General features: G+C 38.9%; 1 protein-coding gene across 1 annotated transcript; it reads left to right on the top strand.

Annotated features, from left to right (window-relative positions):
- The first annotated feature begins 4,326 nt into the window (after nt 1-4,326).
- Nucleotides 4,327-21,352, top strand: PARD6B (par-6 family cell polarity regulator beta). Its single transcript, XM_055814438.1, has 3 exons — nt 4,327-4,648; nt 8,260-8,482; nt 16,633-21,352. Exons 1-3 carry the CDS (start codon nt 4,583-4,585, stop codon nt 17,457-17,459), a joined length of 1,116 nt encoding a protein of 371 aa, XP_055670413.1. The 5' UTR covers nt 4,327-4,582; the 3' UTR covers nt 17,460-21,352.
- The last annotated feature ends 4,612 nt before the right edge of the window (nt 21,353-25,964 follow it).

Below are 25,964 nucleotides of genomic sequence, written 5' to 3'. Positions count from 1 at the left end.
GTACATCCTGAGAATTTCCTCCGCCTACCAAGCACACCTGTCCTCAGGAGTCCTAACCAGAGCTGGCTTCACAGTGCTCCCACGTTTGTCACAGCCTCAGTTCTGCAGCAAGAGGTGTGACAACTTTGGTGTCCCCAGTTACTAGGGTATATTGCTGCTAGTCACTCCTTTCCACACAACCCTTCCTAGATATGGACAGATTCCTAGGTATGGCACCTATGTTTAACTTTAATTTAAGGGAATATTTTGTGTGAATGTGGTTCCAAAACCAGATCTAGATTTATAGCACACCAGAAACCAATGTTTATCTGACAGGCAGCATAATATAAAGCCAACTATTCTCACAAAGCTAGACAAAATAAAACAGAAACACAAATTTAAAGAAAAACCGACAACCCCAGGAAACCAGAAATATTTTATTGGAAAAGATCTTTATGATCTTTATGAACTTTAGAAATAATCAATTCATTTTGTCACTGACAGGTAAGCAAATATTGGATCAAAGTAACAACTAAAGGTGCCTGGAGGAGGAGTGGGGGGGAAAAAAAGGCTAATTCTTTTGCTGACAGCCAAAGAAGGAAGCAGAGGCAGAATCAGAACAAAAATTCTTTCATCTTGACTCTCTGGTTGCCCCTCTGGGCCATCCTACCTTTAATGTGTGAAGCAGCATTAGCTCTTCAGTTAACAATGTATTTTGTAACACCTATTTACCGAGCAAAAATACAATTTGAAGTGTACATTCCTTTGGACTTAAATGCACCTAGCTTCTTTGCAGTAGATATTTAAAACCAAGTGTTGCAGTTCTTTAGTAGTATTCTTCTTTTTTTTTTTAAATACAGAAATATTTCTCAACCTTTCCCAGGTACCTGTACAAGAAATGCACTGATAAAATCTAGCCAGGAAAGAAGAAGTAGTCCCAAGCTGCAGACCACTTTTGAACTACAGTCATATACTTGCACCTTCAGCCACTACACTATTGGTAGGATTGTATCTTATTGTTGATTTCTGCACATGAAAAGCAACAAACGTTTATACCACTACTTCAATGCTAAAAGTAATTTTATAGCTGTACAGTTAAAAAACAAATATATTCATTACCAAACCAACTTTGAGGGGTTCCCCCCCTCAAAGAAAATAAATTTTAAAAAAACAGAACAAAACAAAAACCCCCAAACCAAAATTAAAATCCACAAAATCCTACAATTGTCACAACTTCAGGATAAGAAATTAAGTTTTTATTATACAATTAGCTAAACTGCCATGTTTACTTGATGAGCTTTGCTCTTGTGTTTGTATAGTGCTGTTGGTATGAACTGTATTCATGGAGGTAAAATATAACAAGCTGCCCTTCTTAAATTCTTTCTCTCTAATGCAATGTTTTGTAAATTCACATGTCCTGCTCCAGGATCAGGAGTATTAACATAATGTTATGAAATGTATTTCCATGGCTTCATGGCCACCTATAAACGGTGTTCAACAATATTATTTGCATTTGTGCACGAGATATCTTCACGACAAAAATGGTTTGTCTGTACCACTCACTTATTAAGGGAAACGTAAAAGCAATTTGAGGTCGCATGTCCCTAATATTCTGAGAATGTAGTTATCCAAGTGTACACTCTATTCCTGAAAATTCCTGTCTTTGTAGGGAAATACAACTGGTATGCAAGATCAATGTATCAAAATTGTAGACGGTATCAAAATGAAAGCCTGTAAGTACAGACTTTTTTTTTTTAAAGAAAGAAGGAGAAGCTGTGGAATGATCTTATTATGACAATTTTTTAAATAAAGCTTCTGTTTTCCCCATTTATTTTTCTCTTTCCTTAAAAAAAACCAACAAACACCAACCCCTCATCAACTCCAACACAAGATCAGATTACAATCTACTGAATCTAAAACACTCTTCTGAGCGAACACTGCTAGTGTTAATAAAGAATAGTTTATGTTAAATATGAAAACGGCATAAGCTCTGAACTACAGAATAAAAGTTTAGGTGGGTCATAAGTAACAGTCAACATATCCTGCCAGACATTTTCTATGCTTTACTCTTGGAAGTATTCTTTCAACTCCCAGGAGGGCTGTATGGGATACCATTTCACTTAACAAGTGGGAAGTATCGAGATGGGAAAGAAGCATTATGGTAGAAACTCACTATACTCCATGGTGGACTTAGTGATTGAATTTCTACACCAAAACAAACAAAGGAAAAAAACAGGTCTCCAAAAAAACTCCCCCAACCGTCCAGAGATTAGGAAACCTAACCTGTCTTTCAACTTCACAGAAGCTGAAAATGCCATGAATAGCTTGATCAAGTCTGAATCACAGTTTTTTTACGGAACTTGTGACTAAAATAGCTCTAGAAACTTGTGTTACAACTGGCACAAAAAGCCTGCTTCTCTCCATACCTTTATCTGAAATCAAATTGTTTATCACATTCCTTCCTCATACATCAGCTCCCTGTGATGAAAGCAAGGTAGTGATTAATACTTTTTATTAGGTTGGTTCCAGTGACTTGAAATGAATTTGCCCTGACTCCTTAAGCATGCTGCCACACCCACTGCATAGCACTCCAACCATGTTAGGAATTTACAACAAAAAAAAATTATCTTAGCTGATACTTCGTAAATCTATAGTAATAAAATTAGCTGCACGATGGCTTCAAGCACAAATCACCTTCAGGAAATTCTTCCTCTCTCCAAAAGAAGAGAGGCAAACCAATAGCTTTAAAAACCTGGAGAAGGCACTGTTCTGTCAGTTGCACTCTTCTCTGCGCTTTCCTATAGCCCATTAAGCAAAGCATTCCGTAGAAGACAGAAATGTAAAGCAGTCCAAACTTATTCCAGTTTTGTAATTACAAAGTCACAAAATAACGTGGTTTTATCCAAGTCTTGCTCACATAGCTGTTACCTATCTTCTGTTACACCAGGTTCACAGATATTATCTAAATTTGCAGACCAAATTCTGTACGTATCCTTCTGCAGTGTAAAACTGAAACATACTACATAAAGGATGGGATGACTTGAATTAGTCTAGACACCGTCTGACAGCAAACTATACTTAACAATTAACTATATCCTCTGTACTAATTACAGCTTGTCTTGGTTTGAGTGATAGCTGCAATTTCTTTGCCTTTGGCGTGATGGGAACAAGATCAACTGTACGAAAAACGGCACAGACTTAAAAGTGATTCAGCACTGGTTGGGTCTTTTAATTACTGATTATCAACTGAGCGTTGAGAACCGACTATACACTCGCACCCTGCCTCAGCTGCAGGGAGTTGTTTGAACTCCCTTCACAGCCACCTACGTAACATCTACACAGCGATACCTCACCCTGAGCTCTCTATCAGGTTTATAGATTAGGGAGAGACCTGAATTTCAAAGGTTTGTTGACATAACTAGATTAATCTGCCTGCTTTCTTCTTGCCAATATACGTACAACTATAGAAGTGAAAAGTCATTTTTCTTCAGATGGTGTTTACGGTCTCTCCACTAAGGAATTTTGTCACTACCTCTCTCAGGGTAGCTCTGCAGACCTTTACATGAAAATAATTGATCTATCTCTGAATGAAGCAATAAACAAGGCTACCTAAGGCAATCGCTCTGACCCGATCACAGGTCCTGCAACATTATTTGTGGTTAAAACGCAAATGTACTGCACAAATGCCTTTATGCGCAGGATGGGTGTGCAGGTGCCCCCTGAGAGTAACTGTTCAAACTTCCAGCCCGAGCTAGATTTTATGTAACCTGTCGATCTGTAAATGAAGGCTGGTGCACTTTCTGCATTAAAGTCACCGGATCCCAAGCCGCCTGTACCACCCAGAGGGCACCGGCCCCGGGGGCAGCCCGGCCCAGGGGCTGCGAGGCCTGCAGGCCCGGGGCCGCCGGCGCGGAGGGCTCCCTCAGCCAGGGGCGCAGCGCTGCAGGGGGCGACGCGCTGAGGCGCCTGAGGAGAAGGCGGGGAACCGCGCTCCAGCCGCCGCAGCCCCGCCTGCACACACCAGATCAGCTGCTCCAGAGCAAAGGTTGCCGAGGCACATCCCACACCTGCTCCCTAGGAGAGGAGAGGGAGGGGATAGACTTCCTTATCACACAACAACCCCTCCTCCTCACCCGCGCCGGGCGGCCGCCTCCATCTTGTGCACCCGCCGGTCCAGGCGCAGGTGCGCGGCCGAGCTCGCCCGCCGGGCACTGCGCATGCTCGGCAGCGGCAGGTGCGCGGCCCCTCCCTCCGCGGCCGGCGCCCCTCCCTGCCGCGCAGGCGCTGTGGCGGCGCCGCGCCGTTGCCCCGCCCCGTTTCCCTCCCCGTTTCCCGCCCCGCCCCGCCCCGCCCCGCGGCTGGCCGCTGGCTCGGCGGCGCGGCAGGTGCCAGGAGCCGCCGTGGCCCCGCCCCCTCGCCCCTGTCTGAGGGCGGAGGCGTCGCGGCGGCAGGAGCCGGTGGAGTGGCCGCGGTTGCCGGGGGCAGTTGGCTGCGGGCCCCGCCGCTCGCCGTCTCCTGCCGCCTCTCCCCCCTTCCCGCAGCGCGCCCGGGGGCACTCGGGGGAGAGCGAGGAGAGAAGGCGAGACGCCGACCCTCTGGCGGCATGAGCCGGCCTCACCGCGGGGCTGCGGGCAGCCGGGGCCTGGGCACCATGGAGGTGAAGAGCAAGGTGGGTGCTGGCCGCCCCGCCTGAGGGCCGCGGGCGGCGGCGGGAAGGAGCCGGCCCGGCCTGGCGCTGCCCGGCGGGGGCGTCTGGTCACCGTGTGCAGAAGGGCGGTGAGAAGCGGGGGGGGACGGCGGTGAGAGCTGCTGACTCACCTGCTGGAGGTGGCACCGGGGGCGAGGGGCCGGTGTCCGCCGCTGCGCGGCCCCGGTGTCGCTGAAGCGCCCCTGGGGGCGGTGGGCGCCCGGTCCGAGGCCGGGGCGGGCCCCCTCCCCCGCCACCCCCTTAGGGCTGCCCAGCGGGCAGGGGGCTCAGCCAGCGGGGCGGGGGGGTTGTCGCTTACTGGGTGTCTGCAGCGGAAAAGTGCATTTGGGGTGGTTTTGGTGGAGTTGGCCCCTGAGTTTCTGCATAGGCTGAAAAACACAGAGATGTAGATGCCTGGGGAAAGCTGGAGGGTAAGTGGGCCGAAAGAGGTGGTTTAAAGTCATAATTCACAATCTCCAAAACCTGTTTTTTGTCAGAATTTAAAAAAAGAGCACATTGGTGACTATTTCTGTACTTTTTTTAAAAAAAAATTATCTTAGTGACTATGTGTTTTTGTTTCATGTGGGGTAGAGCATATTCTTACAGCTTGTATCACTTGTAGAGGTAAGCCCTGGCTAATGTATTAAAGAAGAGCTTGCCTTCTTTTAGTAGCTATCTGAGGATTTTGCACTGGAAATTGTTTTATGACTGTGTATCTATATGGTATGGCTTATACCAGCGGTTTATTGTCATCAGAGCTTTGCGCAATTCGGTAAATTCTCTCGTGGGTATATCTGCATTCATTCTTCCTATCGCTAATTTTTCATGTGCTGGTTAAGCAAAGTCTTGCAGGCAAAACTTTGGTATTCTGGTTTATATTTGTAATATTTTATTGCCATGCCATTCAGCAATTAACAGTTTTAAGTGTTGAATGTGCAGTATTAGGTGGACTGTCAAGATATTAGTTAAATTCATGTAACTTGAGTTAAAACCCTTTTTTCACTGTCCAGGCAAATTGCAAGTTCACATGCATGGGAATGTGTTCTCTTGGTAGAAAAATGTATCTCGTTGGCTTTTATTAATTTGGTCTGCAGTCTGTTGTCTGTATTCTGTACCTTCCTTTCCTGCTAGTCATGTGTTACAGCAGCAGTATAGGTGAAGCAGCACTTATGGTGTTGTGTGAGGGTTTTTTAAGGATAACATACCGTAATGCTGAAACTTCTAGAAAAGGCATGGTTGATCTCTATAGCTTGAATGATGATGATTTCTTTGAAGTGTTAACTTCTCACATGGACAAAAACTAGAAAGCACGGGAATTACCTGGTAGCCATTATTTTAAATACTAATTAAGCATAGCTGTAACTGTAGTTGGTGAAGTCTTTCTTTCTTTCTTTCTTTTCTTTTTTTTTTTTTATTTATGCTCTTACAAGGCTGGAAACAATCAGTACAGTGTGCTTATAAACAAACACTTGTTTTCTCAGCCCAAAACTCTAGACTTACTGTTTGCTATTGTGCATGTTCTTTGATTTAAAATTTATCTAGGGATCATCTGTGTGATGTGGTGTTTGGTGTTTATATGGAGAAGTGTAGAAGTCCTAATGAATAGGGACTGTCTCAAGTGCATATTATGTAGCAGGTTTCAAGGCATTCCTAGAACTACTTGTCGCTAATGCATTATTTAACAGCACCTTGATTTAATATAGCATAGGAGTCATCTTCCCTGTATGAAAATAAGCAATTCTAAAGAGGAAGAAGAAAGGCTTGTGTGGGAGGTGGAGGGGGACCATTAATGTGGAGTGGTCTAGCCTTTGTAGGCTTATCAGCAATATACAGCTCTTTACTTAGCTATTCCAAATCAATAATCGTGCCCCAAAGGACAAAGCTGTGCCAGCACAGCCCAACTGTAGCTGCAGTTATAGGAGCAAAATCTTTTTGTTAGTCTAGTTTATTCAATTTAGGTAACCAGTCTGAACTTGACCTGGGGAATCTCCATAGTATATTAATTCCAGTTCTCCCTTTTTCTTGTCATAGAAAATAAAATTTTATACCCCAGACTAGAGTTCCTGGTGATGGCATCAAAGACCCAAAATAAACTTCTAGTTCACTAGGTAGAAAATTCAGGTTTTCCCCTCTCATGTCTTGGAATATTTTTTCAGTATGAAATCCAATATGCTGATAAGACAAATATGGTTACTTTAGTTCATGTTCTATCATGGCTGGAGACTTAAGTATAGCAGCGGTATGCTGTGTTACAGAGGACTTGAAGATGTCTCTCATAAGTAAGTCTTACTTAAATGACTATCTCTAGTAATTTCCTAGTATGCTGACATAGCTCGTGGTGTGTTTTCCCAGATGAGTTAGCAGTGTAACAGCATGCATTTGTAAAGAGCTCAGGTGGCAAGAAGCCTTCTCAAGTTAGACTCTTCCAATCTTTAATCTCCTCTAAATTTGTAAGTGCAGCCTATTTAATGGAATGGAGTGCAACATTTGACATAAAATGAGAACATTTCAGGGGGTTAAATAAACTATGAAATTGCATAGTTTTACTTTTATCTGCTTTATAATAGTATTGAGCATATGGCAAACAGTGTTAGGAAATAATAGCCCGATTATTAGGCTCTTGGTGTTTGCACCAACTACATATAGCATCATGTGGAAAAATAAAAATCACACATTTGAAAATCTGGCCTTTTGTATGCTGTGTGCAATAGGATTTAACATTTACTCCAAATAGAGAGTGAGGTTGATGGCTTTTTAAACTTCTGTTATGGAATTATGTTTAAACTATGTAGTCTTTCAAAGCCAGACAACTTAAATTGATGCAATGCATGAACGATACCTGTGGCATTCATACTTCACATAGCTGAAGAAGGATTTGAGAGACACGGGATGAAGTCTTTCACTGATGTCATGATTAAGCACGCTGCTTCTGACGTGATGGGAGTTCCTCCTGCAGGCTTTTCTTTGCTTTTCTTGTAAGCAGATGTGAATCATCCCTTCTGCCTTATTGTTAGTTAATGTTACTGTAATTGGAGTATTTCTAGAAGAGGAATGTACCCAGATACTTCCTTTATTTGAAAACTTTGCAGGAAGGTGGGGTGTTGAAGGTGTAGCTTGTTTTGCTGTGTTGTTAATGTGCTAACAACGGGGTCCTTGTCTCCTTATTTTCATTACTTTGTATGTGAGAACTCTAAAGCTTTTATTCTTCAAAAGGTTGTAACCAACTGTGAGGTAAAGGTTGGTGTGGAGGCTTGATAATGTGCACCTGCACATCTGCTGTGTGTAACACACACACAAGTATGTGATACTGAGGCTCAAAGTTTGTCACCTTAATGCTAACATCCTCTATTAGCAAATGCAAACAACTTTTGCATATTCAAAAGTACCTGTTTTACTGAGACCAAAAATAGTTACAACTTTGAGGGGTTGAAAAGAAGCAGTTTAAACTGGCCTTTTAACGCCACCGAAATAATCAGTTGTAGTTTTCAGTGCACTTCTAATTCCTTATAATTTCTGGTTTAACATTCAAATCATTCTATTGCTTGAGGATGTTAGATTTCCATATTAATGATGTAAGATACATTTTGTTGTAGTTTGGAGCAGAATTTCGACGATTTTCTCTGGAGAGGTCCAAACCTGGAAAGTTTGAAGAGTTCTATGGATTATTGCAGCATGTACACAAGATACCGAATGTTGATGTTCTAGTGGGATATACGGACATTCATGGGGACCTGCTGCCTATCAATAATGATGACAATTATCATAAAGCTGTTTCCACAGCCAATCCTCTACTCAGGATTTTCATTCAGAGAAAAGGTAGGTGCACTTGAAGTCTGTGAATCATCAGTTTATCCAGCTATACTGTGTTGCAGTGAACAGTATGACGTATGGAGGAAAAAACCCTTCAGTCCTATTTCATCATGTTGAATTCCGTAATAATTATGGCTTATGAAAGGTATTTACAACTCATCTGTCTTGCAAGAGGCTTCCTCAGGCAACCTATTTATACTTTGTGCTTTTTTCCTTGTATTTAGTTCAGTTAGATAAAGACAAGTTAAATCTCTAGTAAATGCTTCTTTCTGGTTTTATGTAAGTAAATGAAAATAAACTTTAAATCTCTAGGGTTTTCTGCTCTGTATGTTGGATGCCTTTCACTTAAAATTCCAATCTTGATCAGACAAGAGAGGCCATTATAAGGATGGGAAGGAGGAATGTTGAAAGTCTTATTATTACATGAAGTATTAAATGTCAGTGTAAATTAAATACTAACTTTATAATAAGCTACTCTTATCACACTTTCCTAATAAAACATTCTGAAGCTTTCAAAATGACAAGCTTATTTCAGTTACCAAACCTCAAATGCGAGTGCAGCTCAATTTGCTGCTTTGCCTTTTAAAGTAACACTTCTAGGCACAAAGTTCTGGTTGTCTTTCTGATGTCTGCTTTTGTTCATGAAGGAAAAAAAAAACCCACACAAATCTGAAGTTGTATTTGTTCTTCTCCAGGAGAACATATTCGCTATATGGAACTGAATGGGAAGGGATAAATCTTGTGATGTGACTTGAAATTCTTTTAATCTGGAGAAGTCAAAACCCCCTAATTTCTGCACTTGTTGGTTTTCTGCTTAGTTACAGCAGTATGCAAGTGTGCATGCATTGTGTATAGTATGAACGTATGCATGTGCATTTCCTATCATAAGGCAGTTAACTGATCTTTGAATAGCAGACTGCTTCTTTCTTAGCTATTTTATAAAGACGTGCCCCGTTTCTGGTTGTTGTGAAGACAGGCTTATTTTCCTTAGAAAATACTTGGCTATCAGAAGCTTTTATCACTTTTCATTTCCAAAAAATGAGTAAGCTCTGCAACAGCCTAAAACAAAAATAATATTTGAAAACAATGTGGCTAGCTGCTGTGTTACTAGCAAAATATGTGTTTTATTTGTATTGGGGATAATATAGTCTAGTAAGACCTATGTTTCCAGACTTGAATTGCCAAAGGAATGAACTATTTGCTTTAATAGTATTTAGAGGCAGAAAAAGTCTATGATTCAGTTTAATCTCCTACAGTAGCCATATGATGAGAACAGATAAGCCACTTTGTCAGACTGGGATTATTGAGTTTATATTTTAACACCATATGCTTTTAGATTGTTACTTGTGTTAACTTTGTTACAATTTATACCTTCATTGTACCTTTATTTAAAGCATGATGGGTTATTTCTTATTATTCTTGTGCGGGGAGTTGATAATGGAGTTGAAACAATGCATAGAACTAGAAATAAGATTAATCCACTGAAGTTTATCATGCCAAGAACTGACTAGCAGGAAAAGCTTTGTAGAAAGTAACAGCTGTCATCACCTTCTGTTTGACACTAGAGTCTTCTTGCTATAGAGTTTTAGGGAATAAAGAACCCAGGCTGGCATCTGAGTCCAGCTTTTCCAGCACTGTACTTTGTTCTGAATTAGTTGTGACCACTTTGATCACTTGTGATTAAATTGAGGCTTTGACTTTATTAGCGTGTTTGCCATATAGTAGAGCAGGTTTGTTTGATGGAAAATAAGGAAATAACTTGATTTTGTATTTTATTTCTGATAATTTGCCTGTAACTAAAGGTGAATTGGGGGAGTTAGAGATGTGTCATAATTTGTGCAGCATTATTTGTTTAGGCATGGTTAATTCATCTGATTGTGCAGATCCTTATTGGCTGTACCTCTGAAATTGAAAATCAAATGTCTGAACACACACCTGCTATTGATGGGGGTACTCCGATCTGTTTGTTTTGGAACTAGAACTACTAAGTGATGTAGTTACTTTTCCACCTGCAAGGCTTCTTGTGGCTTTCATGCATTCTTTTAAATCTGAAAAACTTCTGTGGGTTTTCTGATGGAGCTTCACCTGGTTTTGTATTTCCAGCAATAATAGTTGGGAATTTAAGATCTTTGGCAAAAGGCCACGGGGGTAAGAGAAAGTTTTTTCTGTCTTAAGATACGAAGTTTTATTGTACTGTCTTGCCTGTTAAGAAGCTACATGCAGTTTGTGGAAAGCTAATATAAGGTATGAGCAAACTACAATAAAATCTAGGATAATTAATATTAACTTAGTATATTGCATGCATGGAGCGTTCAGGATGTCGAATGGGAGGTTGAAACAGGAGCAGCAAGATGCTTTTGCACTTACTAATAACTAACAATTGCGAAAATGTGACTTTGGCATAACACAATTTCTGAAATTTCAAAGTAAATACTCTTTTCTGTTTGGTTTTGACTCCTAATTTATGAAAGCTAGAAAGTTTGAATTAGGCATTTATGTGTATTGGTTAATGTGGTAAGAAACCTAGAGATCCTGTAAAGTAATTAAATCATTCCCCTTAGACTCTTCTAAGTGTATTTAAATTCCTTTAAAATATTTTAAACTGTTCCAGTGCTAAATCTGAACTAGAGCTTGATATTGCACAAGTAACAACTGGCTATCAGTTTGAGGAAAACAGAAATTCCAATAAGGAACTATCTGCAGTATAACAGATTAACAGGTACTGTTGACATCTGGAATTTAAAGGTTAAACTGATGTATCATGATTAAATCCAGATGTATGGGAGTCACTCTGTCTGTGAGAAAAATCTTACTGAAAATAAAATTGGGGAGGGGGGGAGGAACACAGTCCACACAGATGCTGAAGGGCAGTTTGACATGGAGGGCTTTGCATTGTAAATACAATAATAATAGAGATAACAGAAGATAATTTCATTATAATGTCCTTAAAACTCAATTGGAGGATATTAAATTATGATACACAACTCTTGCATGAGTTCTGCAAGTATGTGGCTGTATATAGTAAAAAGTGGATTCTTTGGTTGATTTATTTGTGCCTCTTGAGGTAGAGTTCTTCACTGAGAAGCTTTCGTTTTAGTGAAAGGTAAGAGGACCTAGCTTTTTATACAGCTTTCTGGAATATCCTGGGTATTCTTAGTTGTCTTCCTAAAAACATAGGTTAGTTTCCTAAAGCCATGTTTTGTTGTAACTTGTGACTAAAGAGACAAGATTTCTTGGGGCTTCTTTAAAAAAATGCTAAGTTGTATCTATATTTAAATGTACTAATTATTTAAGGGGGGTGAAAATTTAATTCTTGAGGCATAACTCTATGCTGCTTTGCAAATGGATCAGGAAAACATTTTAAAAATCTCTTGAACACTGTTAAATTGAAACCAGACTGGGCATTTGTGGTCTCTTGTTTTAAGTTTCATGTAGTAAGTGTCTACAGATTGCCACCTTGAGCTTGAAACTGCTGGGAGAAAAATCATTCTTGCACTATGTGGACATTCTCCTTAACACTATCTGTAGTTAACACCTTGTCCTTTGGCTTTATGCCAAAATATTTTCCACTGCAGCTTTAAACTGATTAGGGAGGTGCCAGAACAAAGATGCCTTTGTACTTGAATATTGCTTTAGAAAATTTGTTTAGCAGTGGAAGAGAGGTTAAACAGAGTCATGCTGTTTGGCTGAGATTTGGGGATATGTTTTCATCAACCTTTTGCTGTTTCTTTTCCCCACAAATTATGTAGCTTAAACTGTATAAAGGTTTGTACTAGTTCTGAATTACTAGACTACTAGGACTAATTACAATGGGGAAAAAAAAAAAACCCAAACAACCCTGATGCTTTATAGTTTCTTAAATGTTTTGACATATGGCTTGCAATTTTGGGATGGTTTTATTTCAATAATGTGTCATGTAACTTAAATTAGTTTCTGAAAACAAAAGCACCAGCTCAGTGTTAAGATTTCTGATTTTATATTTGTCTTCTGAAAGAATTTTAAAGTTCTTCCATTAAATGTTTTTCTGATATTTGTTTTTGTCTAAAAAGCACTTTGAATTTTTATTTTGCGTACAAATATATTTACTTAGTATTTCTTTCAAAACCAGTCGTTTGCAACTGATGTTCATCACAGTTTTTCTAACTGTGGAAAAATTTGGAGAAAAGTTTTCAGCCTTATCAGCTCCTAGTTGGTGGTAAGGCAGGCTGGCTGATGATTCTTTTGTGAACTCTTAATTTCTTGTTCAGGGAAAGTTGTGAATAGTTCAAGATCCAAATCTCGGGTCAAGAGCACAAACTTGTCCTGCAAATGATCACAGCAATAAATCTACTTCTTGGATGTAAGAAATGTGTATATGTTTGTGTATGTAGTGAGTGGCAGGGAGAGGCATCCCAGTATGTGGCCTGCTATGAAGGTGAAGAAGCCTTACAGCCCACTGTGGCAATGTTGAATGTGATATACATTTAGTATGACAGAATATGTAAAATACCAGATACTTTGATTCTTTGACAAGAATCTGAAGTTGTGCACTTTGAGTTTAAGGAGAAAAAACCCCAAAGCTGAATACCTTTTAATGTTGCAACGCATGTGGAAGAGTACTTGTAAGAAAGATCAATACTGACAATGTTTTAATATGCTGTTTTCCTTCCTGTGTACTGTTTCTAAACAAAGTCTTGTACTGAAAGCAGTGGAAACCTAGCATTTCGCTGGTATTAGTATGTTAGTACCTAGATCCTAGAGTTTTAATCAGCAACTTGCACTCTAGTACAAATAAGTTATGCATGTGCAATTTTCCTATTTTCTTTAAATGAGTTTACTCTACAAAAGCATAATACGAGTTAAGGCCTGACCAGTATGGAACTAATCAGCTGAAATGCCTCCAACTTACTCATTGGCTTTCTGGGGAACTTCCCAAAGAACAGAGCTCTTCTGGAGCAGTGTGGTGTTAAATGCCTAGAAATACGTGTCACCACTACAAACCAAAAAATTGAAGCTTTTGAAATGAGGCAAAATGACCTGTCTTGTCCATGCAGTACCTTTCTGGTCCTTGGAATATTATTTTTCTCTGGTTTTACCGAATTTAACGTTGATTGTGTGGTCTTAAAACCAGAGTTCTAAAGTACAAGAGATCTACACTACTTAGACATGCACTGCACAAAAAAGTTGTTACATAGGTTTTGAGATCACTAAGATGCATACCAGCTGCTGGTGGGGGAGGGGGAAATCCATGACCTAAAAAACTAACCTTTACACTCATTAACATTCTTAATTCTAATATTCAAATCATCGTTGTCTGCTGTTTGTCCAAAATATTCACCTACGCTATAGCTTTCTTGCTGTCATTGTGTTACTTTGTATCTAGCAGTAAAAGACACTTCAAGCAAGACACTTCTGTCTAGTATCTTATTTCACAATTGCCCTTTCAAAGTTTTTTTGTAGGCAACTGTAGTTCCAAATAAAAAAAGAGAAGCTGTTGCAACTCATTGAATTGCAAAAATCCTCCCAATGTACCGACCAGATGTCTAACTTGAAACTGGTTGGATGGGTTGTCAGTAGAGATAAGGGCAAAACTTCTCACACTTTTTTCTTTGATCATAAATTTTAAGCAAACATTAAAAGAATTGCTCCACGCTGTCTGAAAAATTAGCATGTTAATTTTCAGCAGTAGAGTACGGAATTTTTAATGGCTGATCTTCAGTCAGTTAGGTGTCCCAGAATGCATTTTACAGAGAAAATGGTAAGTTTGCATTTGTGGAGATGTGTTAGACTTCAGACATAGTCTACCTGTTATGTGCCTTGGTTTGGGAGGTTGGGTTGTTCTTTAATCAACCCACTCTTCAACACAACTGACTTAACACTCTTAAGCATCTGAAGAACAGATTTTAGGCTTTCTAAAGTCTTTTTGCTTGACCTAATGTTATTTTAATTTAACATTGAATTACAATTTTTTTCTCTTTAACTCTGTTGCTGAATAACAGTAGTAATTCCATGCTCTTCTGAGAACCTTTCAGACTCCCAAATAAACTAAAAATTATTTCCTGTATTCACAGTCATTTAATTTAACGTTCTCAAGCGTAGCTGCTGTAGGTTCTTCTGTTTGCTTTTACTTCCCTACTCTTCCTTGTACAATTCATCGAATCCATAGAACAGCCCAGGTTGGAAGGGACCTCAGAAGATCATCTGGCCCAACCTTGTATGGCAAAGGGAGCCTAGATGAGATTATCTAGCACCTTGTCCAACTGCATCTTGAAAACCTGTAGTGATGGGGACTCCGCTGCATCCCATGGAGGTTGTTCTAGTGATCTACTGTTGTCACTTGAAAAAAAGGAAAAAAGATTAAACCTCTCCCAGTGCAACTTTTTACCCATGGCTTGGCAGCCACTGTTTGAGTCCTGACGTACTGTGGTGAGGTTCCTCCCCAAGCCTTTTCTTCTGCAGAGAGAAAAGACCCTAACTCCTTCAGTCTTTCCTTATAGGGCAGGTTCTCCAGCCCATTGATCATCTTTGTGGCCTTCCTTTTGTGACTCCAGACTATAGTATGGCCATATAGATTTAGCTGTCTTCAGACATAATTCCTGTTTGTTGAACAGCTTTATCTGTAAACTAATGCAGAAGATGTTAGTCTTTAGCAAACAGCTTTGCTTCCCTAAAGGTGTGCTTATTTTTTAAACAAAGTTAAGAAATGTAAATAAGGCCTTCGTCGGGATGCGTATTTTTTTTAAACCATGTTGGTGAACTATTTTATTACCATTGGGTACACACAAGGTATGAGTTTATAATAAATACCTTCAGGGTTTTTTTGTGGGCTAATTTAAATTTTCTTTTCCTGTTGTCATTTATCTTTTTTAGAGTACTAAGCCCAAGGCTGCCTTAGTAGACCAATTTTATTTTTAAGCTCTATTTTCAGCAACCTTGATGTCTGGGGAAGGGGAGAGTTAATATTACATGCTGGAATAGTGTTAGGCTATTGCTTCAGAACTGGTTTCTTTATTTTGCTTATAGCATCTGAAGAATTGAAATACAGCTGGTACATGTCTATATATCTTAGCCTAGAAAAAAAACCCCGACTTCTGACTTACCAGCTCTCACTTTTTTCATCAGCAATTGACAACTCTCCTGAAATTCAGCATTTCTATAGTTATTTCAATTCACGGGTTGAAGCGTATAGCAATTCTTTTTTACTTTCTCAGCTGTACCAATGGCATCTTAATGTGATAGTACAAAGAAATCCCAACTTTTCTGAATTCCAGGGTTAGTGCAAACCAGTTCTGCTTGATTAGGCTTTTTTATCCGCCACGGAAAAAAGGAATCTATGCAGTGTTGCAAGAATATGAGTGTAAATCCAAGAAACTCAGATCTGAATGTGTTTTGGTTCATTGGTTTTGGGGAGTTATAGTATATTAAAAAGAAAAATGGAAGCTTCCTTTTGGTAAATAGGCATTTCAGACATCAGAATTGCTTCCACAGACATGTTTTTCCCTCCCATTAGAGGTATTTGTATGACTTGTCTATGTTTTCTTTTAAAAAAATTCTAAGCATACTTATGTATCAAATTGAGACAGTTACAACATAGTTTGTATGAACAGTTTTGCTTGAAGTATTTGTGTGCAAGATTTCTTTGTTTCTGTTCCATAGCCATTTTACCTACATTGCGTGGGGGCAGGGAAGAGAGTGCAGAATGGAATAAGCTTTCTGGAGTTTGAATCCAGGTCACTTGGCTAGCTTCCAGGAACTAGGCAATAATAGGCACACTGGCTGCTTTCCTTTTTCATTCTTTCTTTTCCAATGATCTGTAACCTGAGGAGAGAAAACTAGCAAGTAGAATTACTCTGAATAAAATTAAAATGTTTCTAGGAATGTACTCTTTCCATTCTAACCTTTCTCTCAAACAGCTACAGTTTTTTGTGTCTGTGCTGCTGCTATGCTGCTAACTTTAACTTTTTGTTTCCTTTCGTAGAAGGAAACTAAAAGTATTAAAAAGTTCGAATCTTGTGACATTAAAGCTCTTGTTTTATGTGTAGAGAGGAATGGTTCTACTATGGCAAGCCAGTAACCTTGTAGATCAGATATTTCATTTTGCTAACCTAAAACATGATAGCAGTGTGGTATGGACCACATATAAAGTGATCTAATCATCAATGTGCTATGTCTTACAGAAGATGCAGACTACAGTGCCTTTGGTACGGATACTATGACGAGGAAGAAAAATGTCTTATCAAATGTTTTACGTCCAGATAATCACAAGAAGAAACCACACATTGTCATTAGCATGCCACAAGACTTCAGACCAGTGTCTTCTATTATAGATGTAGATATTCTTCCAGAAACCCACCGTAGGGTACGACTTTACAAATATGGAACCGACAAACCCCTTGGATTCTATATACGAGACGGCTCTAGTGTCAGAGTGACGCCACATGGATTAGAGAAAGTTCCAGGGATTTTCATATCTAGGCTTGTCCCTGGAGGCCTGGCTCAAAGCACAGGTTTATTGGCTGTCAATGATGAAGTACTGGAGGTGAATGGAATAGAGGTTTCAGGAAAAAGCCTTGATCAGGTTACAGACATGATGATTGCAAACAGCCGTAATCTGATCATTACAGTAAGACCAGCAAACCAGAGAAATAATGTTGTGAGGAACAGTCGGACTTCTGGCAGCTCTGGTCAGTCTACTGAATCTAGTCTTCCAAGTAGCACGCCAAATATTTTAACAAATTTCTTGCAAGAAGAGGAGAGTGATGAAGAGGACATTGTTATTGAAGACAGCGGTGAGCCACAACAGATTCCAAAAGCTGCACCTACCAGCGAAAGCCTAGAGTCATTGACACAAATTGAACTCCTTCATGAATCAGCACAAAATGGATTCCTTCCTTCCAGTGAGATGAACTTGAATCATTCAGCAGGCAATGTTAGCATGGAATATGAAGTACAAGATGCAGATCATAAGTCATTAGAAGAAGATGGAACTATAATAACACTATGAAATTACATTGGTGTACTTTGTATTAAGTAAGGATGCCATACATGTTTCAATTTGGCTTAATATGTAATACATTTTATACCTCTCCGTCTATCAAGCACTGCAGTTAGATTAAAAGGAGGGAAAAAAGTAAATACAAGAAGTTCAAAATTATGTAAGTTGACTTAACTTCAGTTGATTCTGCACTTCAATGTAAATACTTCACAAAGATGGAAGCTAATTAATAACACTGCAACTGAATGAGGAAAATTTAAATTGCAAATGAAGGATAGCTAAGAGATGGCTGTGAGTTTTTTTTTTAAAGGTACTTGATTTTTTTTAAAATGCAGAATACTACTGGTTCTATAGAAGTACACTTGCATTATTATGTGAGGTTGACTAATGTACTGTGGTTTCATGTTCATCTGAAGTGCTGCTTACGTATGATGGGGCTGCTTTAGCCACTTCATTCCTGTTCTGGACTGCTGTTTAGCTGGTAAAGCTGTTTGTGTATTTGAGGAAACTGAAAAGTAAGCATGAGGTGGGGTGGGAAGAGATGTTTGTGGTTGGTCTAGTTCCCTGACTGACACATTGAGCAATAGGGATATGTGATAGTGATCAGCAACTTGACAACAGTCAGGTTTTGAAGGTGGGGGCTTCTGAAGTTGACTGTTCCTTTGTGAGTGAATGTGCAACCACAGGCTCATTAGTCATGCACCTTTACGGTTTTTAATGGCCAGGTAAGCTTACTTTTAATGACTATGATTTTGAAATTCAAATGGGAAAGTCTTAACACTTATGCATCAAAGACCTGTTCTCACTTTAGTTTGCAGTAGTTAAGGAAATAATTGGATTTAGTTGCTAATGCCAGTAAATTTCAAAAAAAAATCAAATGTAAACATAATGCTATGGAAATAACGTAATCTGTTAAAATCGCAGTCCTAGTAGAAGCTGTAAAGGTTTCTACTAGCAAAGGTTTGTTGTAGTGAGTCTGAATTACCTAAGAAGTGACTTTCTTCAAACCCAAACAAGGTAGAACAGCTTAAATCAGGTTAAATCCCTGAATTAAAAAAAGTTTTAAGTCAGAATGAGCCTTTAATAGAACTTGCTTGAGCCATGTGATACTAAATTGTTCATCAAAATGGACAAAACTGTAAATCTTGATCTTTGTACCACTGGCTGGGTGTTTTGGATATTACGAAGTTGCTATATGTAAAACAGAACATTGATGACAAGTCCTGATACTGCAAGTGCGTAAGTATGCGTGTAATCAGCTGCAAACTTCCTAGGAGAATTGCAGGGAGAGGCTTCTAGTGTTATTTTTCTCCTTTTCCCTTTTAGTATTTCCTGCTCTACCACTTTGGTACAGTTCCCTGCCTGACCTGACCCTTCTCTGGGAACGTAAGTTGTGGCAGGAAAATGAGATGGGGACTAATAGGATTGGGGAGAAGGATGGATGGAGCGTCTCACCAGGGGTCCAGTAGTCTGTCAGCCTCTAAGGAGGAAGTAGGATGCTACCAGTTCTGTACTGTGGTGCTGTGCTTAGCAGAGCCAGCAGTCTAGGTTCTTGGAAGCGTGTTCTGCCCTGTGGGGAGATATGAACAGGAAAGGAGACTAACCCCTTTCTTATTTTCCCCTCAATCTATCTTGAGGAAACATCTACCTCTGGTAACTTTACTAACAAGAGACTAACTGTAAGTTTAATATTAAGGCATCTGTGAAAGTCTTTCTAGGCTATCAGAGGCTAAAACTGTATTTCTTTAAGATTCTTGTAATGATGTAAACAAAATTGCTTCTGAAATTACAGCTGTTTAATTTTACTAAATGCAAATTTTAAATTCACATCTCATGAGCAGCGGCATTTTCAAGCTTTCAATACCATTGGAATTCCAAGTCTCATAGATGTCAAGAAAGCATTCATGCCCATTTTGACTTCTGAAGAGTTAGCATAACAGACAATGGTACTCTGCAAATACAGGTTAGAGGTCTGCTTCATCAGATTTATTTATGGCTTCTTCAGTGTGCATGTGGAGAGGCCCTGGAATCTCTTCCAATGTGAGCAAGAATTTTGAAGGATATTACCAGTTTTGCTTATAATTACTAAAAATGAAGTAACTACATCCACTTATTGTGAAATGAGGAAAATAAGTGTTTATTCTGCAACATGTAGACTGTAAATATACATGTTGTCTGTCAGTGCTGCTCTACACTTCCTTTATTTAAGGAAGATTGTTTACTTCAAAATGTCTTTTTATTTTCCTTTAACAAAACTTTCCTTCCTATATGAAATCATCAGTGGAGGGTGACTTTCATTTATTATGCTAGTTTGCACTTCTGTGCCTTTTGTTTACTTGAATGTATTGTGAATAATCAAAGGAATAAAGGCACTTGGTTGAGAAGAGGAATGAGGTCCACAGATACAGAAAATGAACTGGTAGTGCGCTTAATAACGGTGTAATGTTTTCAGTCAGCAGAAATACGTTATGGGCCTAACGTTGTACATGAGTATTTTGCAGCTTGGATAGTAGCTCTGAGCTATTAACTTGCACAGGAGGGCTGAGTCCAAGAATGCTGGTGTTGCAAGGTAACATATTGCTTAGGTACAAACACACAAGGTTAGTGTGCCACCAAACTCTACTTAAAAGAGATGCATGAATATTTTGAATATATATGCCAGTATTAAGGGCTTGCAGAAATTCACCTAGGGTCCTACTCTAAATTGCATGAGAATTCATCTCTTGGGACCTTCCTACAAACTGATTAATCTAAATGTGAGGTTATATAACTTTTGACACGCATCACGTTCTGATTTACAGAAGTTTAGTAACTTGTAGTAAAACTAAGCATTTGGTGGGACTTGGTAAAACCATCAAAGAACGAACCTAAAAATGGGTTTTTAAAAGTGTGTATTTACAGTTATGACGACAGACTGCACAGCATGTAATTGCTTAATGCTGCAGTTACCATAAAGTTTCTAAAGTTCTTCCATATCTTACTAAATGCATACACTGTTAATTATGAAGTACTTTTAAATTGTTGCTTCAGGATGATCAATGGTTGATTATGAGTGGCTAAACTTAATTTTATATATAAATGATACTGGGGTTCAGTATAAGGTTTTTTTTAAAATATGCTGATATTGTTAGCCTTTCATTCACTACCTCCTAAATTTTTAACATCTTTACGGTTTTCTCCCTGGAAGAAAATACTTAAAGGCTTGACTGTTTTATATAGATTTTATCTTTAGCTAAAGAAAGACAAAATCCAAAAGTGATAGTGAGGATGCTACGCATGATTGACAATATTACGCTGCTATTAATGTAATCTTTGTGTATTAAGTATTCTGTATATGTAAATTGTATTTTCAATCCAGTTTTTATAAATTAATTTATAAATATCCAAATTATTTCAAAATGGAATGGAAAACTAAAATTCCTTTGACTAGTGTTATATGTTGTGTACCTGCACAGTGGGGGGACAAGTCATTCCTTACTTATGACTGGGACATTTAAGTGCACCTTAATAGGAAAAAGAACACATTCTTAACAGAATTAAGATGCATTTACTTTGAAGTTCTGCTATGGTACTGGAAAAGTCAAGCCTAACTGTGAATATGTTTTTTTCCACAGCTGAATTAAATTTAGGACAATGTTCTCACAAGCTGTCTTTAACATGTGTATTTTTGTGAATATTACGTATTTTCTAATTAAATTTTACTTGCAATGTGATTTTTACATTATATGAACTTGTTTAAAATGTCAAATATCAGTATTTTTCTTACAACTTTAATGTATAATGTACATTGGTATCTCACTGAATGAAGATTGATTTTACAAAATCAAGCTAGATGTAGTTGTATATTAGTCTTATATTTTTACAGACTGGAATAATAAATGGATATAGAAATAAAATTGTTTTTTTTCTCAATTACTTTAGTTAAGTAAAAATGAAGAAGAATATGTCCTTATTCTGAAGTGTGAAAGTAGATGGGGTTTGTTGTTTTTTTCTCTTGGGCAGCTAATTGAGCTCTGTTTCCATAGCAGTCTTAATCATTAGCTTCCTCTGCGGCCGCCTCTGGAGCAATCTCTACACATGGAGTGTGTGCAAGGGTTTCAAACACTTGTCCTTCAGTCCTGTTGACTAACCTGTGATATGCTTATTCCTACAGTAGCTGCAAATAATGAATCTTACATTGTATCGCTTGCCTGAGGACTGTTCATAGTAAACTTTAGGTCATGAGGCCTGCCTGGGAGATGGTTCCTCATCCTCCATCACCTTTATCAAGTGCTGCTGGTGATGTGGAGGTTTTCACTGTTACTGTAAGTATTTGGTATAACTCTGTATCAAAGTTTTAACTTGAACCCATTCCACTTGCAAATGTTTTCTTCCGTATCTAATGCCTTGGCAGCCCTTGTAAACATTTACCTAGTGACAAAAGACCTGAGTTTGTTTAGCCCTTTCGCGTAGGGCTTTTGTGGCTGCTGGTCTTGGGGGCAGTCATATGACTTCTGTTCTGTACCTTACTTCATACATGCATGACTAATTTCATTTGTATGGTTCAGTACTTTTCATGCTTGCCTATGTAGCTACGGGGAGGTGACAAAAAGACTGAGAACAGCGTTACGGTATCTTGGTATGCAGCTGAAAGAACCTAGGCTGTTTCATCTGTGAACTTGGGTCTGAATGGTCTTATAGCTGGAAGAAATCTCTTTACTTTGCACAGCTTACCCCTTTCCTACAGGAATGCTGAAATAGGTGTGGTATGCTTGAAATGGTGTGAGCTTTAAAAATTCAACCTGCCTGTGTTAAATTCAGGCGTAGTCTTTTTCTGACTTCAGAACTTCCGTCCAAATGCATAAAGTTCTGAAACTGGGAGAGATTTATTTCCAAGTTACTGACTCTTCTTTGACATGTAAATTGTTGTGGGAGGAAGTAACTTTCTAGCATTGCAGCTGAAATTTTTCAGTTATTGGCTATTTCGAATAGATTTGACAAAACAAGAGGAGCAAAATCTGAAGGATTGCAGACTGCAAGATTAGACAATAAAATAGCAAATAATTCAGTGTAGGTTAAGTGTGCATGTGGGGGGGAGGGGGAATCTGTCTTAATTTTGCGTGCGTAATATGTGAATGCCAAGCAGACTTGCCTCTCGGGAGCCCATCTTGAGCTATGATAGTTCAGTGAAAACGTCAGCCCCGTACTTGTTAGCATAAAACCCCAAACTATGTTAGGAAAGTAACATCACCTGCATTACAGGCTGGTTTTAGTATATCAGAATTGAGTAGTAGAGGACTGATAGCCTGAAAAAGATAGTAAAAAGCAATAAAGCTGCGTAAACAGTTTTGCATGAGGGAATTAAATATCAACAGATAGAGTGAAAAGTGGAATTGAATATAATTTCCACTTACCAGCTTTGAGTTATTTGATAGTGAATTGTATCTTCCTGAGCAGTCATTTTTAAGAAGGTAAAAATAGTAGAGGACACTATTTCATGTAAGGTATGCTTCCACCCAGCCTGGTGCTGACCCAAACTCGCTATGAATACATCTCCTCCAGCATTCCTTGGCTTGGGACTGACACTGACTGTGTGGGGTGCTTTCACTGAGGCAGGACGTGTTCTGTGCAGCAAGAGTACAGACTCTTTAGCTGGACCATCAGTATCCATTAATGTTTCTGTACCTTCCAGCAGGCTTCTATGTATGATGTAATTTGTCCTAAGTCAGATCACTAAGAATCAAGGGGGTGATTGCAGGAGCAAAGACTAAGGAACATGTCCTCAGGTATGCATGTATCTGTGAGGATAAAGTAAGCTTGATAGGGTGCTTTAGGTTGGACAGGAATGGAAAGAGGAGACTCTTAATGCTAACATTGACCTGGACTCAATCTGCAGTGGAGGCACAGTACGGAAGCTAATCTGGGACGCTTTAAGGGCATAAGACTAAAATGCATACTCATGCAGGTCAGCAACACTATTTCTACAAATAAATCGCTGTAATACCTATTGGTAATGTTTCTAAACTAAGAAACTAATTGTAAAGCAAGATTGTAACTTCCCCGACTGCTGCCTCCTTGGGGAAGGAATGCAACTTTAAATACCATGCAATAATATCTGTCCTTTAAATGCCAGCAGTACTTAACGTTTCTGAAGGTGGTGAGCTCTTAAAAAGGTATTAGGACTTCAGTTATTCTATGAAATTAAAATTCGTGTGTGGTTGCAGATACAAAGACTCTGTGGGATTTTCATAAGTAATCAACTGAAACTCTTCCTCTCCTTGGTATACCAACAGGAGAAAGATTTAGACTAGTGCTAAATACCCCTTTGAAGTTTTCTTGTTATCTTAAAACTAGTTGTGACATTCTCGTTTCAGACTTGTCTGAATTGCTTCTGATGAACATGTTTCTTGGAATACATAATAGTATCTGAATATTGATACTTGTATAGTTGCATGTGGTAATGCTAGAGAGGAATAATCATTTTCAAGGTAGCTTCATAAATGGCTTCCAATACTAGCATGAGGAAAAATGTGTTGGACAGTAACAATAGCATTCTTAGATGCTGTAGAAGTATGCAAGAAGTGGTACAGCTGGTTCTTGGAGAGGTGAGATTATAGCCAAGACTTAAGAATTTGGATTCCTTGTGCAGCTATGATAAATCGCTTGTGTACTTTACCTCTCAAACAGGAGATAAATTTGGCTCTGAGGAGTTAATGTAGTATGCTTGATTTTATAAGTGTTTTAGAAATATGAAGCACAAAATGATTTGAAAAAGTGCTGTGCTATTTAACCAGCATTTGTTGTTATAGCACTTCAGAAGTGTTCCAAATAAGATATTATTTCCTGTCCTTCCAATTAACTTTCCTTTCTACTTGAACTACCGTTTTATTACCTGACAGTATGAGGAAATACCTTGCATCAGTGTGAAAGACTTGTCTCAGGCTCTGTGATGTTACCGTTTAAGAAAGTAAGAGCATTATTGCCCCCACATTGGCTTTCTACAGGAGAACATGGTTCTCTTTCTCGGTGGTGAAATGACTTCTTCAGAATGCTTTCGTTTGAGCACCTGGTAACGCCTAGTTACTGATATGGTGCTTTTTTTTTTGTAGTCACTGATGCAATGTCAATGCTCAGAAACAAGGAACGGAGTTTGAGGGACAGATGAGAACAGCAGATAATGTGAGAGGAACTAGAGAAAGTAGTGCATCCACTGCAGGGGGTTCATGCTTGTATAAAACACATTCCGTTGGTGTGGTACAACAGACAAAGCTGATGTGTATTGTAATCTGACATGTCTAAATCTGTTTTCGTTTGCTGTTTTGCTATTGTTCTGGATATTGTGGACCCAGTGAAAAAAAGGAAAAGTGGGGTACTCGTCTTTCAGTTGGAGGATGCAAAGGATTTGGAATGCTTAAAATGCTGAGGAGAAAGTATTGAATATATAAACATAGATTTCTCTGACTTTCTGAATGCTACATAAGGTTACATAAAACACTTGGGCTTATAATTCAGAAATTTTAAATCCTAATAGCTTAAATCCCTAATAACCCTGTTAAGCCTGCCCTTCATACTCTTTCTATGCTGTGCTATAAAATAAGAAAAGTAGGTACATTTTGCAAACATGAATAAATGAGGTAAAACTTAATGCAAAAAAAATACTTGTGCAATACAATTTGGATATTAAACACTGAAATGATGTAACTGTCCTTCAAAAATATTTCAGGTCATTAGAAACTGGATCTGTATGATGTAGAAAATAGTTTGATTTTTGAGTCATCCTGCAGAGTTAGTATCTTGAAAAAATGAAGTAATTCAGCATGTGGCTTTCCTTGTATTTTGACTGTGCTTTAAACTGATAAGCTGTTAGGATAGTGAAGACAGAAGGGTTATCCTGATCTCACAGCTGAGATGCAGAGGTCATGAAACCATTTGATCATGGAAACAGAAATATAATGTGTGATCTGTTCTGTTTAGCACTGTTTTCTCTTGAGAGGTTTCCTCCACAGTAAATAATTCATGCTAGTGCTAAAGCTCACATGGATGGCATAGTCTGTATGAAATAACCAGGAGGAATGTAAGTTGGTGCTGTACTTTTAAAGCACCTAAAGTATTCCCCTTGGCTCCTTGTCTTTTTTCTAAACATACCTCTTCATGCTTTTCCTCCCATCTATAATGCAAAACTTAGTTCTGTAGCAGTTAATCTGCAATACATTTCATTCTGATCTGGTAAAGCTTCCCAAATAAACTTCATTGAGATTTGGAAAGTATTATTTGATACATCTTTCCCTGATAGAAACACTGCTTTCAGAGATACAGAATAAAACCCCTTGGGGTCTGCAGCATAAATGGTACCTGACTGGCTGAGCAGGGAACAGCTCTATGCTGTTAACTCTGCAAACACGCAGACGAAGGCTGCCCAGATCTGGAGAGCTTAAATTGAAAAGAGAAATTAATTGCCCAGGGATGGAATGTGATTCTTCTCTATGTGGTGCTGGCCAGTGGAAGATCAGGTTTTGCAAATACTGTACAATTTTT

The sequence above is a fragment of the Falco peregrinus genome, chromosome 9 (genome assembly GCF_023634155.1).
Source record: "Falco peregrinus isolate bFalPer1 chromosome 9, bFalPer1.pri, whole genome shotgun sequence".
NCBI lineage: Eukaryota > Metazoa > Chordata > Aves > Falconiformes > Falconidae > Falco > Falco peregrinus.
Note: the sequence above shows the minus strand (reverse complement) of the source record. Positions and strands in the feature narration are given on the sequence as shown.

Bases quoted from the DNA above. Each gene is read 5' to 3' on its own strand.
- PARD6B (XM_055814438.1), top strand. From the start codon at position 4,583: ATGAGCCGGCCTCACCGCGGGGCTGCGGGCAGCCGGGGCCTGGGCACC. The intron at 4,649-8,259 runs GTGGGTGCTGGC...ATTTTGTTGTAG, and splicing joins CCATGGAGGTGAAGAGCAAG to TTTGGAGCAGAATTTCGACG. The intron at 8,483-16,632 runs GTAGGTGCACTT...TATGTCTTACAG, and splicing joins GATTTTCATTCAGAGAAAAG to AAGATGCAGACTACAGTGCC.